At 44.3% G+C, this 17,161-nt stretch overlaps 1 protein-coding gene across 1 annotated transcript; it reads left to right on the forward strand.

The window, feature by feature from the left end:
* Positions 1-2,542: 2,542 nt before the first annotated feature.
* NYX (nyctalopin) lies at positions 2,543-4,205 on the forward strand. Its single transcript, XM_055338014.1, has 2 exons — positions 2,543-2,723; positions 2,801-4,205. The coding sequence occupies exons 1-2, from the start codon at positions 2,543-2,545 to the stop codon at positions 4,186-4,188; spliced, it is 1,569 nt and encodes a 522-aa protein (XP_055193989.1). The 3' UTR covers positions 4,189-4,205.
* Positions 4,206-17,161: the final 12,956 nt, after the last annotated feature.

Genomic DNA, 17,161 nt, shown 5'->3' on the forward strand with positions numbered 1-17,161 from the left:
GTTTTAGTGGGGATCCCTGGGTGGCGCAGCGGTTTAGCGCCTGCCTTTGGCCCAGGGCGCGATCCTGGAGACCCAGGATCGAATCCCACGTCGGGCTCCCAGTGCATGGAGTCTGCTTCTGCCTCTCTCTCTCTCTCTGTGTGTGTGACTATCATAAATAAATAAAAAAATAATAATGTTTTAGTGTCCTGCTTTTCTGAATCATTAGGCATGTACATAGTCTTCATATTGGGTAAACCAATACTGGATTTTGGTGGTCTGTTCTGAGAATTTACTTGATTTAACTTAAATTTAATTAAGCAATCCAGTTAAGTAGTAATTCCTAATGGCTATTAAAGTTTCAGAGGTTGAAAATAGGTCTCTAGGGGCACCTGGGTGGCTCAGTGGTTGAGCATCTGCCTTTGGCTCAGGTTGTGGTCCCAGAGTCCTGGGATTGAGTCCCACATCAGGCTCCCTGCGAGGAGCCTGCTTCTCCCTCTGCCTGTGTCTCTGCCTCTCTCTGTGTGTCTCTCATGAATAAATAAATAAAATCTTAAAAAAAAGAAAATAGGTCTCTAATAGTGGCAACATCTTGAGTGTTTAACATTTAAAATAAATCTTAATCTATTTTCTGAAATAAGGAATACATTCACATGGTTCAACGTTTAAAAGACAAAAAGGATACAAAATTAAAAGCTTCATTCCCACCCCTGTTGCATGAATTTAGAAAAATTGGCAGCTGTCATAAACCTTGGAATTCCTTGATAAAGAGGTTTTTTAAAAATGTTTTTTGTGTTTGTTTTAATAAATGACATCCTCCAGAGGAATCATTACAGAGGAAAGCATCGATTCCATTTAATTTTGCAAACATTTTGTGTGCCCAGAACAATGTGAGCTATTGTGAAGTAGAAACATGAGTCATGTGGTTGAGAGTGCACTTCTCTTAATTAGAAAGAAGAGAGTAGAATGAAAGACTATTTGTAAGGAAATCTGATGCCTTCTACTTGACCTAGTTGGAAGAGTTGATAGAAAAAGGTCCCACCCTTGTCCAGCTGATGCCTGGAGTTAAGGTTATATCTTTGGCTCTGTCTCTCTAAAAGGGTGTCTCTCTAGCCCAACCGCTGCCCTGTTTACAGTTAAGCTCAGCACAGGGTGCAAGAACCTTTCTGGAAGCTACACATCTAGTTTACGCATCTAGTTTACGGTTCTTAGGGAGAGGGAAGAGCCAAGTCAAGCCTCTGTAACATCAGAATGTTGAACTAGCTACAGTTCACAACAGAAGGGTTGCTCAAAGGGCTGAGTGTTCTCTGCCAAGTCTGAAAGAGCTGAACCCCTTCCTAGCAGCTGAAAAAACATGGAATGTCCACAACAACTGTACACAAGACACTGGAAGCAGAACAAAGCCGCAGAGGCAGCAGCAAGCATATTCTGCACACTCCTTGTGTGGCCACGCCTTCAGGTTCGGACAAGGGCTTCCACTGGCAAGGCAGGGTAATATGTACACAGTGGGACTGACTGAATGTTAGGTCAGGGATGTTTGCTAGGATTTGGGAGTACTGCTGAGGAGGGCTAGAAATTATGAGTATCAGTGATCAGGTTTACATGTGGGTACCTTTGTTCCTCTGCAGGAATTTCAGATTGAGCACACTCCACCTGCGAGCTGCTCCTGGCCAGAAAAAAAACTTGTGCATCTTCCATGCTGCCTTTTCCATTGGAACTCAAGATGGGGCTTGTGACCTCTGGCTACCATTCTGTTTTGCTGCATGTGGCAAGCCTACTGGAGGGCTTTTGAAGTCTTTATCTGATTCTCCATTCAAATACTCAGAACAAAATTAATTTATAAGCACCATTCTTTCCCGTGAGAGCAAGGGCTGGTGGATGATAATTAACTCCACAGTGTCCACAATTATTTTTTTGAAATGTGTAAGAAGGTCATTGTTAGTTTATTTACAATGCTCCTTATGGCTTAAATTTAGTGATTGTTAAAAAAAAAAAAAAGATTGACATGCTTTTCTTTCTTTCCCAACCTCCTGTTTCCTAATTCTTTTTGATGAGGCTTAATTTCCTCAATGCGTGCGCGTGTGTGTGTGTGTGTGTGTGTGTGTTTCAGGAATTGAATTCTTATGGTGGGAGGGACTAGAGCAGAATCAATAAAAATATAACGCATGCCACATGTTTAAATTTTCTAAGTAGTCCCATTAAAAATGTAAAAAGAAACAGCTGACATTAATTTTAATATTGTAGTTAATCCAAGATATCTAAAATACCATTTCAACATGCAATCGATATAAGAACTATTGATAATCTATCCTTTTTTTTTTTTTTTTTGGCTAAGTCTTTGGTATTTTACATTCCCAGCACATCTCAATTCTGGCTAGCCACATTCCAAATGCCCAGTGGCCACATGTGGCTAGTGAGTACGGTATTGGGCAGTACAGGACTAAAGCACAGGCCACGGTGATGCCCTCCAGGTCCCCCTATGCATGCAATGAACCCTCTAGGCCAAATTCTAGGAGAGCACCAAGTGACATCATAAGCAAGAGAGTGTTTAGAATTGGCTCACATGCCGGAATCCCAGCCGGGGTTTGCCGATGAAGGTAACTGGAAAGCAAAGGGGAGGGCTGTGTGGGTGAGAACCTCCGTGTGCCTTAAGGTCTGGGAGCTGGAAGGAGGCCACTCGGGGGGCGCGCTTATGCAGGAGGTATGGGAACTCGGTGGAGGGCCGAATCCTGCCTCATGGGCAGGTAGGACTTTACTGGGGCGATGCTCAGGCTGACGGTTGTTCCTTCTATTTCTTCCCTCGCCCTTCCCCACCTCCCAGCGGTGGTCTTCGGTGCCTGGGCCGAGGAGGCCTGCACGCGCACCTGCCCCACCGCCTGCGCCTGCAGCAGCACGGAGCGCGGCTGCTCTGTGCGCTGTGACCGCGCCGGCCTCCTGCGGGTGCCGGCTGAGTTTCCGTGCGAGGCGGCCTCCATCGACCTGGACCGGAACGGCCTGCGCTTCCTGGGCGAGCGGGCCTTTGGCACGCTGCCGTCGCTACGCCGCCTGTCGCTGCGCCACAACAACCTGTCCTTCATCACGCCCGGCGCCTTCAAGGGCCTGCCACGTCTGGCCGAGCTGCGCCTGGCGCACAACGGTGAGCTGCGCTACCTGCACGCTCGCACCTTCGCCGCACTCGGCCGCCTGCGCCGCCTCGACCTGGCCTCCTGCCGCCTCTTCACCGTGCCCGAGCGCCTCCTGGCCGAGCTGCCGGCCCTGCGCGAGCTCGCCGCCTTCGACAACCTTTTCCGCCGCGTGCCCGGCGCGCTGCGCGGGCTGGCCAACCTGACGCACGCGCACCTGGAGCACAGCCGCATCGAGGCGGTGGCTTCCAGCTCGCTGCTGGGCATGAGGCGCCTGCGCTCTCTCAGCCTGCAGGCCAACCGCGTCCGCGCCGTGCACGCAGGCGCCTTCCGCGACTGCGGCGCCCTGGAGCACCTGCTGCTTAACGACAACCTGCTGGCTGAGCTGCCCGCCGAAGCCTTTCTAGGCCTGCGCCGCCTGCGCACGCTCAACTTGGGCGGCAACGCGCTGGGGCTCGTGGCGCGAGCCTGGTTCGCCGACATGGCGGAGCTTGAGCTGCTTTACCTGGACCGCAACAGCATCGCCTTCGTGGAGGAGGGCGCCTTCCAGAACCTCTCGGGCCTCCTTGCCCTGCACCTCAATGGCAACCAACTCACTGTGCTGGCCTGGGCCGCCTTCCAGCCTGGCTTCTTCCTGGGCCGCCTCTTTCTCTTCCGCAACCCGTGGCGCTGTGACTGCCGCCTGGAGTGGCTGCGCGAGTGGATGGAGAGCTCCGGGCGTGTGGCCGACGTGCCGTGCGCCGCCCCGGGCTCCGTGGCCGGCCTGGACCTCAGCCAGGTGGCCTTCGGGCGCTCTTCCGATGGCCTCTGTGTGGACCCGGAGGAGCTGAACTTCACCGCATCCAGCCCAGGCCCGTCCCCAGAGCCAGCGGCCACCACCGTGAGTAGGTTCAGCAGCCTCCTCTCCAAGCTGCTGGCCCCGAGGGTCCCGGTGGAGGAGGTGGCCAACACCACCGAGGGGCCGCTCAACACCTCCCTGTCCGACAGCCTTCCCTCCAGGGGGGTGGTTGTCTCTGGCCACGACACCTGGTTTCTCCTCGGCTCTGGCTTCCTGCTCAGCGTGGTGTTCGTCCTAAGCATGGACTAACCTTGCCTCACTGGGGTAGCCCAGATGGCCTTGGCCAGTGGGGGAAGGTTTAGCTAACTGGGCTTGAGGGTATTTGTGGTGGGGGGAGAGGGGAACAGGACGGGGGGCAGGTGGTGATGGAAGGAACAGTTTACTTTCAGATATGGCTCTAGGAAGAGGAGAACCCACGGAAATGCCACGCTGGGGATGGGGTGGAGGTGGGGAGAGGAATGGATGTCCGCTCATGTCACATGAGCATCAATTGGAGAAGACAAGCAAGAGTGAATGTGGGCCCTCCCGTGAGAAAATTAGGAATTGGAACCTCCTAGGGCTACAGGGCTCTCCCCCCATCCCTTGCCCCCATCTTCCAGGAAACAGGGACTGCAGTGCCTGAATTAGACTGTGCCAGTTTTCCTGGTGGGACAGCCCATTAAGCCCGGTCCCTTTGTTTTCCACTGTAGTTACCCTCCTCCTCCCACAGGGGAAGGGGACACTAGAGTCCAGGAAGATGGACAGAAGGAGAGAGAAGGGCGATGTGAGAGGAACTTAGACCCAAGGGGTTGGTGGTGGTTCCAGGGGTATGGAATGTGTTAGGAGACATTGAAAATAGAAGTCTCTTTCCCTTACTCTACAGTTATTCCAAGGGGAGGCTTTAGCCACAAAGCAGCTTTAGGGCAGGGAAGGGGGGGAAGAAGGGGGAGGGGGTTTCTATGTACAAAAAAGTGTGTAAAATCCCAAGATTTTTAAAAAGAGTTAAGTTTCTGTACTGCAGGAATTTTTTTTTAGAGTCTTTCATATGCAAACATGGATTGTGAATCTCCATGGAGGCCACAAAATCCTTTTTTCTTAGGTTTTGTGGGAAGTGTTCGGAAGACAGAAATGCTGTTAGCACGGCAGGGAGTCTCCAGCCTGGATGATCCTGTTAGGTGTGGAAATTATTCTGGGCCGCACACCTTGGGGCTAATGTCCAGGAGGCAAGGAGGCAACCAGTAGCTGGGAAGGAGGCCGAAGAGATTTCCCAGGGTGGGAGTTGGCCAACTGGAAGCCCCCAGGCCTGAGTGACAAATTCCGTATGTCTACTAAATACTTGTTCAGGCAGTTCTCCACACACAAGTAACGATGACTGCATCTGTCAACATGCTCAAAATCCCTACTTTTAATGTCCCAAATTCCTTTGTATTTGAAGATCTGGGTTTTCAAAGCCCACATAATTCGGGGTGCACCAAGTTGTCAGGTCTTCATGGTGATAGTACTTCTTCTGTGTCTCTAGGTAATACTAAGTATCCGAGATGTTGCTTCTGAGGGTAGGAGTGTTCAAATAGATTGTGACTATTTGTGGTCAATCAACTCAATGAGTCACAACCAGCATTTAAAAAAACAAGGTAGGGGCACCTCGGTGGCTCAGTGGTTGAGTGTCTGCCTTCAGCTCAGGTCATGATCCCGGGGTCCTGGGATCAAGCCCGCATTACTGCTTCTTCCTCTGCCTATGTCTCTGCCTCTCTCTCTGTGTCTCTCATGAATAAAAAATTAAATCTTTAGAAAAATAAAAACAAGATAGAACAGGAAAGTCACAGAGTCTTATGTGTAACAGGTATTGTTATATGAAACTTTAATTTGTATGCATTTGCTCAGATGATATGTGTATGTGTGTGTTCTGCATCTGGATCACTGATTACAATTTATATTTTATTGTGGGCTATTGTTAAGAAAGTTTGAAAGTCACTAATCTGGAACATGCATGATTTTTTGGAAACTTATTTTGAAAAGTCTCAAACCTCTAGGAAAGTTGCAAGGATAGGAGAGTGAACACTTTGGCCATTCACCTCAGTTTCCCAGTTGTTATCATTTTACTGTATTTGCCATATGTAGTTTGAGTTAGTTGTAAACATCACAGCCCTTCACCCCTAAAAACCACAGCATGTATTTCCTATCAGGAACGCTATCATTGGTAGGATACTATTATTTAAAATATACTCTGTATTGAAATTTCAACAGTTGTAGGAGTGATTTTTTAGGCATTCTTTTTCCTCTGAGTGGGGGAAAAGGTTCCTTGTGTTCCTTTGATCGCAATACTCAAAATTGCAAATCCACCGATTGACTTTAAGGTTTTAAAATGAATTCGCTCTGCAAATGTCTTACTTTTCAAATGTGAGAACCAGATGAGGTCAGAAATGTTGTTTGTTCAAACCATGTGTTGTGGCTATGGTAACTGAGTAAGGATCACGAGAATCCTGGAGACCAGATCTCTGCGTTCGGGTAACCATGGAAGGCCACAGCAGACATGCAGCCCGTGTTACTGAGGAACAAGATGCCGCCTTGGGAGGAATGTCCTTCCTTTCATTTGGAGCCGGTTCCTCAGAGTCAGTCTCAGAGCGCTGCTCCAATTCTGCCTGGTGGTTAGATGGCCAACTTTTTAATGAACATTTGTCTGACTGAATGTTTTTGAACAAGTATCAACACTGAAATAGCCTCCGGGGAGACAGATTTTTTATAGAACTATCCAGCCCAGTAGAATTATGGGAACGTGGGAGTTACTTACTGCCAAACAGATCCAGAGTTGCCTGGAACGGGTTCCCAGTGAATTGTGGCCATTATGAGCTTTCATGCAAGAACAGGGAGTGGAGTTCCCAGTTTTGAGTTCATTACGTTTCCCACCCCATTATTGGCTAATAGTACCTTGAGAAATCCTTAGGTGCCATGGATTCTGCTAAGGCAAAGTAAGTGTACCTGTTGGATGGACCATTTTATGCCGTGGTAACCAACAATCCCCAAACTTCAGTGGTTTCCCGAGGGTCATTTCTCGCTTATGCACATGAGCTTACGTGCTCTGCCCCTTGTAGCCACTTAGGCACCCAAGCTGATGAAGGATCTGCTGTTTTCAGACATTGTTATCCAAACATGAGTTCTAGGGGTTGCTGCAACAGAGAAGGAAAGCTTGGGAGAACCAGGCATCGCTCTCAGATGCTTCCACCCAGATGCAACTTGTGTTACTTCTCACCCTCCTTTGGTCAAAAATGTCACACGGCCATACTTAACTTCACCAAGGCAGGGAAGTGTGATCCTCCTGTGTGCCCAGAAAGAGAGGAGAACTGGGGACTTTGGTGAACACCAGCAATGCTCCGGAGCAGCTCCAGGCAGCTCACCTGATAGAGTCAAGCCTGGGCTTCTCAGAACTGTCAGAGGACATAGAGGCTTGAGGGGGAAATCTGGTGGGCAAGCCAGTATAAACAAAACCCAAAACACTGGTATATATACGTAACACTTAAAAAAAGTTGGGACTGTTGCATCTTTCTGGCACCCCAGCTAGGCTTTGAACACAATATTTGCTCCAGCCAAGAGGAAGGCTGTGGCTTCACTGAATTGGTTCTTTCAAGAAAGGGGAGAGAAAATGTAGAGACAAGGTTCATATTTTTCCCTTTAGAAAACGTTTTCCACACAAACAGTATTCAGATCTTTGGAAGCTCGATCTTTGGAAAATTTTCTCTCAGTGAGCTCCTTGGCTATTTCTAAGAGGTCTCCCTGCCCAGGATTCAGGGGGATGACCAAAGCCCCCATCCACCAACCTCTTTGTCAGGCCACCAAAATGCTGCCCTCTAGGGGACACTTGTCTGCTGGGCACAGCTGTCTTTAGCCATTGGCTCCCCCTGACCCTGTTCTCCCCTTCAGCCCTCTGGCCAAAGGACAGCTTAGGTTCTCCCCCTGGATCCCTCACAGCACAAAAGTGAAGGAGACCTTTCCAAAGGATCAGTGTCATGGAAGAGAAGCAAGTAGCCCCTCTGACTAGTGTTGGATGTGGCTTTTGGTGGAATCCACAGACATTAAACCCCTCAGGGGCCCATGTGGCTGGGCTGCGGGCTGGCCTAATTCCTCTCATTTTCCCATGATCCCCTCTCCCCCCACTGGAAATGCCCAGGCTTTGCTGTGTTTCTGAGACAAACTCCCAGGGAGGACTCTTTTTTTCCTTATTTGGCAGGGTAAAGCCCACCTCCCCACTCTACAGGTAGCAGCCAGCTTTGCCCTCTGCAGCATGCCCCATAAGATGTCCCACACAGTTCCATGGTGGGGTCCACGAGAACTGAGGGGGCTAGTCAAGTCCAGAAATTCAGCCCACCCCCCTCACCCACCACCAGTCCCTTCTTCATCATGGTGCCATGTTGCTTGCAACTGTGGTTCAGAGCTCCAAGAAAACTAACAGCAGTTCCAGGGACACTGTTAAAGTAACATTTCTGGGGCAGCCGTGGTGGCCCAGTGGTTTAGTGCCGCCTACAGCTCAGGGCGTGATCCGAGACCTGGGATCGAGTCCCATGTTAGGCTCCCTGCGTGGAGCCTGCTTCTCCCTCTGTCTGTGTCTCTGCCTCTCTCTCCGTGTCTGTCATGAATAAATAAATAAATAAAATCTTTTAAAAAATAAATAAGTAACATTTCTCTCCAAAAAAGCCCCCACATCTGGGAGACTGGGAGATACAGCTCTGATAAAAGATACAACAGTCCCAACCTTTTTAAGTGTTACATATACATATATACCAGTGTTTTGGTTTTTGTTTATCTTGAAAGATACTCTGTTTTTCTGTTCTGAAAGAGGACCCTTCACTTCCCTCTTTGAGATTGTGTTTGCCTCCCAAGAGTGAGGGGATGGACCCTGCCTTTCTGTTTGTACTGGGCCTGAGGGCTTCACAGAGCAGAGGACAGTCTCAGAGGAGGCCCGCCCAAATCTCCATTCCAGGGGCTAGAAACTGCTTGTGACATTAAATTTTTCTGGGTTTCAGAAGTCTGAAAGCTCGTCCCTGCCAGTGTGGTCAGGAAAGGCTGAGGGGGGGGTAGCTGTTATGCCAGGGGAGTGGTGGTATTTTTATGGTTTAGGCAGCAGTAATAACTGGATCTTAACCGCCCCCCTCCCCACTCCCCCCCATTTCACAGGGGCTGATTAGAGAAGGAGTCATGAACAGCCTCTGGTTTCAAAGAACACTTTGGCATCTGTCTCCCTGTGGCCTGAGGTGCGAGGCTGCGGTGAAACATGGACCCCTGCACCAGGTGCCTGGCTAACTTCAGCTGCTGAATGAACGTTACTTTTATTCCTTCTATTTGTGTTCCAGGCACAGAAAATTTAGAAGCACTTAGATAAACATTTGCCATTTTCAAGGGAGTTCCCTTGAAATGTTGTTGACGTTTATATCTGTCATCCTGAGAAGAGAAAAAGTTTTTGCTCAGCCGGACAGAGACACCAAACTGCTGGGAGACCTATGGAGGACTTATCTTGTGGTTCCCGGCAGCTTAGCAGGAGTTCTTTGTGGGCATATGTGACCTCATGGCCAAGGCTCACTCATAGCTCACTCAGGATCCTTCACTCACTTAGGATCCATTCAATGGGTCTTGGCATTGGTAGTGGCAACCAGCATTAAATAATAGAGACAAAGTAGATGGGGAAACATTAGCACATATCACTAAAGTTATGTATGTACGTATGATAGTTAACAGAACTATTTAACTAGTTAGTTAAACTAGTTTAAACTAGTTAAACTATTTCATTAAACTTTGGCTTCAGTTATATACATGTGTAAGCATGCCTTCTTTGTGTGCCCCAAAACACAATATGAAAATGCATCTGTCACCGTGGCTCATGATCATGAATATCTGTAAGCCAGTGTCATAGATCAATTTGATTCCTTACTTGTTTTCAAAGAGCTTGGGGTTGAAAGTAAAGTGCAGGCCTCTTTCATTTGTTGATTATTCTTCCCCCAGCCAATTTATTTTCTTGCATCTCACCACCAAAAAGTAGACTTGCCTTATTTATACCCTATTTAAAAACCTAGTTAGAGGGGCGCCTAGGTGGCACAGTCGGTTAAGCATCTGCCTTTGGCTCAGGTCATGATCCCAATGTCCTGGGATTGAGCCCCATGTCGGGCTCCCAGCTCACCAGAGAGCCTGCTTCTCCCTCTCCCCCCGTTTGTGCTGGCATGCTCTCCTTGTTATCTCTCTCTCCCTCTCTCTCCCAAATAATAAATAAAATCTTAAAAAAAAACACCTAGTTAGATCAAAAGAAGTAAGATTGGGGGTTTTGAAGAGCATCTGAGCAATTAGGATCAAGATGCTCTTTCATCGCCTGAAGAGGCAGGGTGAAGTGATGTGTGCAGACCAGGTGGCTAATGACTATGGGGTCCCTGCAGCGAGGTTCTGTAGAGGCCTGCAGAGCACTAATGGCTGTTTCATTTAATAAGTTAATAACTAATAATGAGAGCATCTTAGAATGACCCTCTTGGTGTCTCACGGTGACATCTATTATTAAAACATCTAATAACATGAATAAAGAAAACCCAACGGTAAATGATTACAGAGATTATGATAATTTTGGATAAACTTTGCTATGTCACCTCTGGGCACTGTTCCTAATATTATATTTAACTGCCTTCCTAAAATGTTTCTAATTCTTCTTTAAAATGCTTGTTGCCCTGGAATTCAAATGGTAACCATTAACTACCTATTATAGTGCCTCATCCTCTAATTTTCTCACTTAGGCATTGTTATCCCCATTTTACAGATGTGGAAGCTGAGGTTTAGAGAATTAAGTGACTTGCCAAAGGTCTGGGACTAGTAAATGCCAAAACTGGGATTTGAATCCAGGTTTCAAAGCTCTAGACCCAGAGTAAACTTCCCTGTCTTTAGATAGTGATGTGACACTTTTCATCTTTGGGAAGCCTTCTCTTCTGAAGCTAATAGTTGAAGTTCAGAAGAAATGAGTGAAAGAAGATTCCAAAAGAACTATACACCATGATCAAGTGGGATTTATTCCAGGTATGCAAGTCTGCTTCAACATTTGAAAATCAATGTAATCTACTATATCAACAAACTAAGGAAAAAAATCATATAATCATGACAATTAGTTCAGAAAAAGCATTTGACAAAATATAATGCCTATTCATGATTAAAAATGCTCAGCAAGTTAGAAACGGGGGAATGACCTGAATTTGATAAAGAAACATTTATAAGAAATCTGTTAGCTAATATAATACTTACTGGTGAAGGACTAAACGCTTTCCCCTAAAATCAGGAATGAGGTGAGGATGTCCACCTCACCACTTTTTTTCTTTTTCTTTTTTTAAATTGGAGTTCAATTTGCCAATCTATAGCATATCACCCAGTGCTTATCCCACTCTCACCACTTTTATTCAATGTAGTACTGGAAGTTCTAGCTAGGGTGGTATATCAAGGAGAAGAAATAAAAGACATACATATTTGAAAGGAAGACATAAAATTGTCCTTATTTGCAAATGACATAATTTTCCACATAGGGAATTCTAGATAATATGTAAAAAAAATTCCTAGAGCTGATAATATTCAGCAAGATCACAGGATGCAAGATCTATACACAAAAATCAATTATATTTTGGGGCACCCGAGTGGCTCAGTTGGTTAAGTGTCTGACTCTTGATTTCAGCTCAGGTAATGATCTCAGGATTGTGAGATAGAGCCCTGCAATGGGCTCTGCCCTCAGTAGGGAGTCTGCTTGAGATTCTCTCTATCCTTGTCCCTTTGCCACTCCCCCTGCTCTCTCTCTCTCTCAATCTCTCAAATCTTTAAGAAAGATCAGTTATATTTCTATATAATGTACACATGAAAACCAAAATTAAAAACACTGTACCATTCACAATCACTCCAAAGAAAATGAAATTCTTACATATACATTTAACAAAACATGGGGGTGCCTACGTGGCTCAATTGGTTAAACATCCAATTCTTGATCTCAGCTCAGATCTTGTTCTCAGAGTTGTGAATTTCAAGCCCGGCATTGGGCTCCACACTAGGCATGGAGCCTCCTTAAAAAAAACAAAACATGTACAGCATCTCTATGAAATGCTGATGAAAGAAAGAAGATTTAAATAAATGGAGAAACATACTGTATTTATGGATTGGAAGACTCAACATAGTAAAGATGTCAGTTCTTCCCCGATTGATCTGTAGAAGTAATGTAATTTCTATCACAATTTTAGCAAAGTTATTTGTAGATATAGACAAGCATATTCTTGAACTTATACAGAGAGAAAGAGGCTATAGAATAGCTGAACCAATCTTGACAAAGAAGAATAAAGTGGAAAGAATCCACGTGATGTTAAGTCTTACTATATAGCTATAGTAATCAAGACAGTGTGGTATTGTCAGAGATAGGAATATCGAAACATAGATCAATGAACAGAATAGAGAACCCAGAAATTGACCCACACAAATTGGCTCAGCTGATACTTGGTAAAAGTGCAAAAGCATTTTGATGGAGGAAGGGTAACCTTTTCAACAAATGGTTCTGGAGCAATTGGACATCCACAGGCAAAATAATGAACTTTGACCTAACCCTCACACTTTATAAAAAAAACTTAACTCAAAATGAATCTTGGAATTATATGTAAAATATAAAATTATAAAACTTTGAGAGGGACGCCTGGATGGCTCAGTGGTTGAGCCTCTGCCTTTGGCTCAGATCATGATCCCAGGGTCCTGGAGTCAAGTCTCATACCAGGCTCCCTGCAGGGAGCCTGCTTTTCCCTCTGCCTATGTTTCTCCCTCTCTCTGTGTGTCTCTCATGAATAAATAAAATATTTAAAAAATAAATAAAACTTTGAGAAAAAATAGAGAATCTTTGGAATCTAGAAGTAGGCAAAGAGTTCTTAGTCTTGACATCAAAGGACAATCCATGGAAAGAAAAATGGACAAATTGTATTTAATTAAAATGAAAAAGTTTTATTCTGCAAAAGCCTATATGAAGAGGATGAAAAGACAACCTACAACCTGGGAGAAAATATTTGCAAACCACATACCCTACTAAGGAATTTGACATCTCAATGGTAAAAATATAAACAGTATAATTAGAAAATGGGCAAAACAGAATAGAGAGCCCAGAAATAAATCCACGCATATATGATCCATTAATTTAGGACAAAGGAGGCAAGAATATATAATGAGGAAAGGACAGTCTCTTTAATAATGGTGCTAGAAAAGCTGCACAGCATTGTACAAAAGAATGAGACTGGATCACTATCTTACACCATACACAAAAATCAACTCAAAATGGATTAAAGACTTGAGTATAAGACTTGAAACCATAAAACTCCTAGAAGAAAACAGTAAGCTCCTTGACATTGGTCTTGGTGATGGGTTTTTGAATTTGACACCAACACAAAGGCAACAAAAGCAAAAATAAACAAGTAGGGCTACATCAAATTGAAAAGCTCTGCACAGCAAAGGAAATCATCAATGAAATGAAAAGGCAACCTACTAAATGGGAGAAAATATTTGCAAAGCATATATCTTATAAGGGGCTAGTATCCAAAATATACAAAGAACTCATACTACTCAAAAGCATAAAAACCCAATTTGATTAAAAAATGGGCAGTGATCTGAGTAGACGTTTTTCCAAAGAAGGCATATAGATGACCAACAGACACAGGAAAAGATGCTCAACATCACTCATCATCAAGCAAATGCAAATCAAAACCATAATGAGCTATCACCTCACATCTGTCAAAATGGCTGTTATCAGAAAGAAATAACAAGGGTTGGTGAGGACATGGAGCAAAAGGAACCCTTGTACACTGTTAGGAATGTAAATTGCGGGAGGCACTATGGAAAAGAGTATGGAGGTTTCTCAAAAAATTAAAAATAGTCATCATATGACCCAGCAATTCCACTTCTGGGTATTTACCTGAAGAAAACAAAAACACTAACTTGCAACACTAACTTGCACCTCCGTGTTCACTGCAGCATTATTTACAATAGCAAAGATATGGAAACAACCCAAGTTTCCATTGATGGGTGAATAAAGAAAATGTATATTTGTATAAATATATACATACATACACACAAGAGTGATTCAGGGACACCTGCGTGGCTCAGCGGTTGAGCGTTTGCCTTTGGCTCAGGACATGATTCCGGAGTTCCAGGATTGAGTCCCCCATCAGGCTTCCTATATGGAGCCTGCTTCTCTCTCTGCCTATGTCTCTGCCCCTCTCTCTCTGTGTCTTTCATGAATAAATAAAATCTTTAAAAAAAGTGTGATTCAGCCATACAAAAGAATGCAATCTTGCCATTTGTGACAACATAGGTGGACCTCGAAGACATGATGCTAAGTGAAATAAATCAGAGAAAGACAAATACCATATGACCTCATTTATGTGGAATCTAAAAAAATAAGCACATACATACAGGGAATAGATTGGTGGTTGCCAGATGCTTGGGGTAAGGTGAGTGAAATGGGTGAAGAGAATCAAAAGGTAAAAATTTCCAATTATAAAATAAATAAGTCCTGTGGATGTAATGTACAGCATGGTATCTATAGTTAATACTGCATTGCACATTTGAAAGTTGCTACAAGAGTAAATCTTAAAAGTTCTCATCACAAGAAAAAATTCTGCGTGTATGGTGACTGATGTTAACTAGATCTATTGTGGTGATCATTTTGCAATATATCAAATTATGCTGTATACCTGAAACTAATATAATGTATTGCAATTATACCTGAATTAAAAATAATAAAAAAAAGGCAGGGGGGAGCCTGCGTAGCTCAGTTGGTTGAGTGTCTGCCTTTGGCTCAGGTCATGACCCCAGGGTCTTGGGATCAAGCCCCACATAGGCTTCTTGCTTGGTGGGGCCTCCTCCTCTGTGACTCCTCTGTTTGTGCTCTCTCTCTCTCAAATAAATAAATAAAATCTTAAAGAAAAAAAGGTGGAGTGACTGGCTAGCTCAGTCAGTAGAGCATGCGATACTTGATCTTGGCATTGTGAGTTTGAACCCCACGCTGCGCCTAGAGACTTAAAAAAAAAGGTAAAAATAAGTGGACAAAAGGCATAAACAGACATTTTGCTGAAGAAGATATACAAATGGCAAATAAGCACATGAAAAGATGTTTAACATTAATAGCTATTAGAAATATACAAATTAAAACCACAGTGAGATAACACCACATACTTATGAGAATGACTTGATAAAAAATAATGACAACACCAAATGCTGGTGAGGCTGGGGAGAAATTGGGTCACTCACGTAGAGCTGGTAGGAATGAAAAGGGTATGGAAATTCTGGAAAAAGTTTGGCAATTTCTTCCAAAATTAACATGTAGCTACCATACAACTCAATAGTTGTACTCCTGGTCATTCACCCCAGTAAATGAAAATTATGTTCACACAAAAACCTGTACATGAATGTTCATAGTAGTTTTATTCATAATAGCTAAAAACTGGAACCAGCTCAGATGTCCTTTAATGGTGGAGTGGTTAAACAAACTGTGGTATAGCTATAACAAGGAATAATACTCAGCAGCAAAAAGGAATGAACTAGTGATACGCAGAACAACTTGGATGAAGCTCCAGGGAGTTATGCTTAGTGAAAAAAGCCAATCTCAAAAGCTTACATATGTTAGATTCCATTTCAATAAGATGTTTGAAATGACAGCATTTTAGAAGTGGAGACTAGGGGGTGCCTGGGTGGTATATTTGGTTAAGTGTCTGACTCTTCATTTCAGTTCAGGTCATGATCTCAGGGTTGTGAGATTGAGCCCCATGTCAGGCTCTGCGCTCAGCGTGGAGTCCGCTTAGGACTCTCTCTCTCCCCTCCTCCCTCTCCCTCTCTAAAAGAAGAAGAGAAGAAAGAAGAAAGAAGAAAGAAGAAAGAAGAAAGAAGAAGAAGAAGAAGAAGAAGAAGAAGAAGAAGAAGAGAACAGATCACTGGCTGCATGGGGTAGGGACTGGGTTGGGGGGGATATGGATGTGGCTCTAAAGGGCAATAGGATGGATCCTTGTGATGGAATTGTTCTGTATCTTCTCTGGTAATGCATACATGAGCTTACACAAGGTGATAAAATTGTATGCAACTAAATACATACACTACACACAAGTGAATACTTTTCCCCAGGTAAAACTGGGGAAATTTGAATAAGATTGGTGGGGTTGACTATATCAAGGTCAGTATCCTAGCTGTGACATTGCACTGTAGTTTTGTAAAATGTTACCATTGGGGATAATTAGGAGAAGCACACCGGGATCTTTCTGTGTTATTTCTTATGACTGCATGCCAATCTCAGTGATAACTTTACTGATAACGATCTCAGTAAAAAAACTTCAATTAAAAAAAAAAGCCAAAATTTGGACCCTTGATTTTCAAGGTGAAGGGTGTTTTAAGATCTCTTTGCATTTCTGGCATGGTACTGTAGGGAAGCAGAATTTGCCACCCCCAAGATATGTCTCTTTGGTATGAAATTATTTTAAGTTGATTATTATTATTATTATTATTTCTTTAGGCTGATTTTATTTTTATTTTTTGAAGATTTTATTGATTCATTCATGAGAGACAGAGAGAGGCAGAGACACAGGCAGAGAGAAAAGCAGGCTCCCCAATGTAGGAACCTATGTAGGGAACCCAATGTAGGACTCGATCCCGGGACTCCAGGATCACATCCTGGGCCGAAGGCAGGTGCTCAATCGCTGAGCCACCCAGGCATCTCTATTTTTATTTTTATTTTAAAGATTTTATTTATTTATTTGAGAGAGAGCAAGAGAGCGTGAGGGAGAGGAAAGGCAGATGGAGAGGGAGATGCAGATTCCCCACTGAGCAGGGAGCAAGATGCGAGGCTCGATCCCAGCACCCTGGGATCATGACCTGAGCCGAAGGCAGACACTTAACTGTGCCACGTAGGTGCCCCGTACGATTTTATTTTTAAGTAATCTCTACATCCAACGTGGGGCTCAAACTTATAACCCTGAGATCAAGAGTTGCATGCTCTACTGATTGTGCCAGAATGATTTAAGCCAAGAATTTCTGAACTAAACATTTACCTAGTATTTCCTTAAGGCTGGATAGTGGGTCACTTAAGGCTGATATTTGGTATAATTAGCTTGTTCCCAGCATCATGGAGCCCTCTGACTTAACTGGGCGTCATCCACATGAATCTGTTCCATATCTGGAATAGTGTTTCATTGAAAAGTCCTTGTGGTATGGTTACAAATTAATATTCTGT

This window comes from Nyctereutes procyonoides, unplaced genomic scaffold (assembly GCF_905146905.1).
Source record: "Nyctereutes procyonoides isolate TBG_1078 unplaced genomic scaffold, NYPRO_anot_genome, whole genome shotgun sequence".
NCBI classification, from domain to species: Eukaryota; Metazoa; Chordata; class Mammalia; order Carnivora; family Canidae; genus Nyctereutes; species Nyctereutes procyonoides.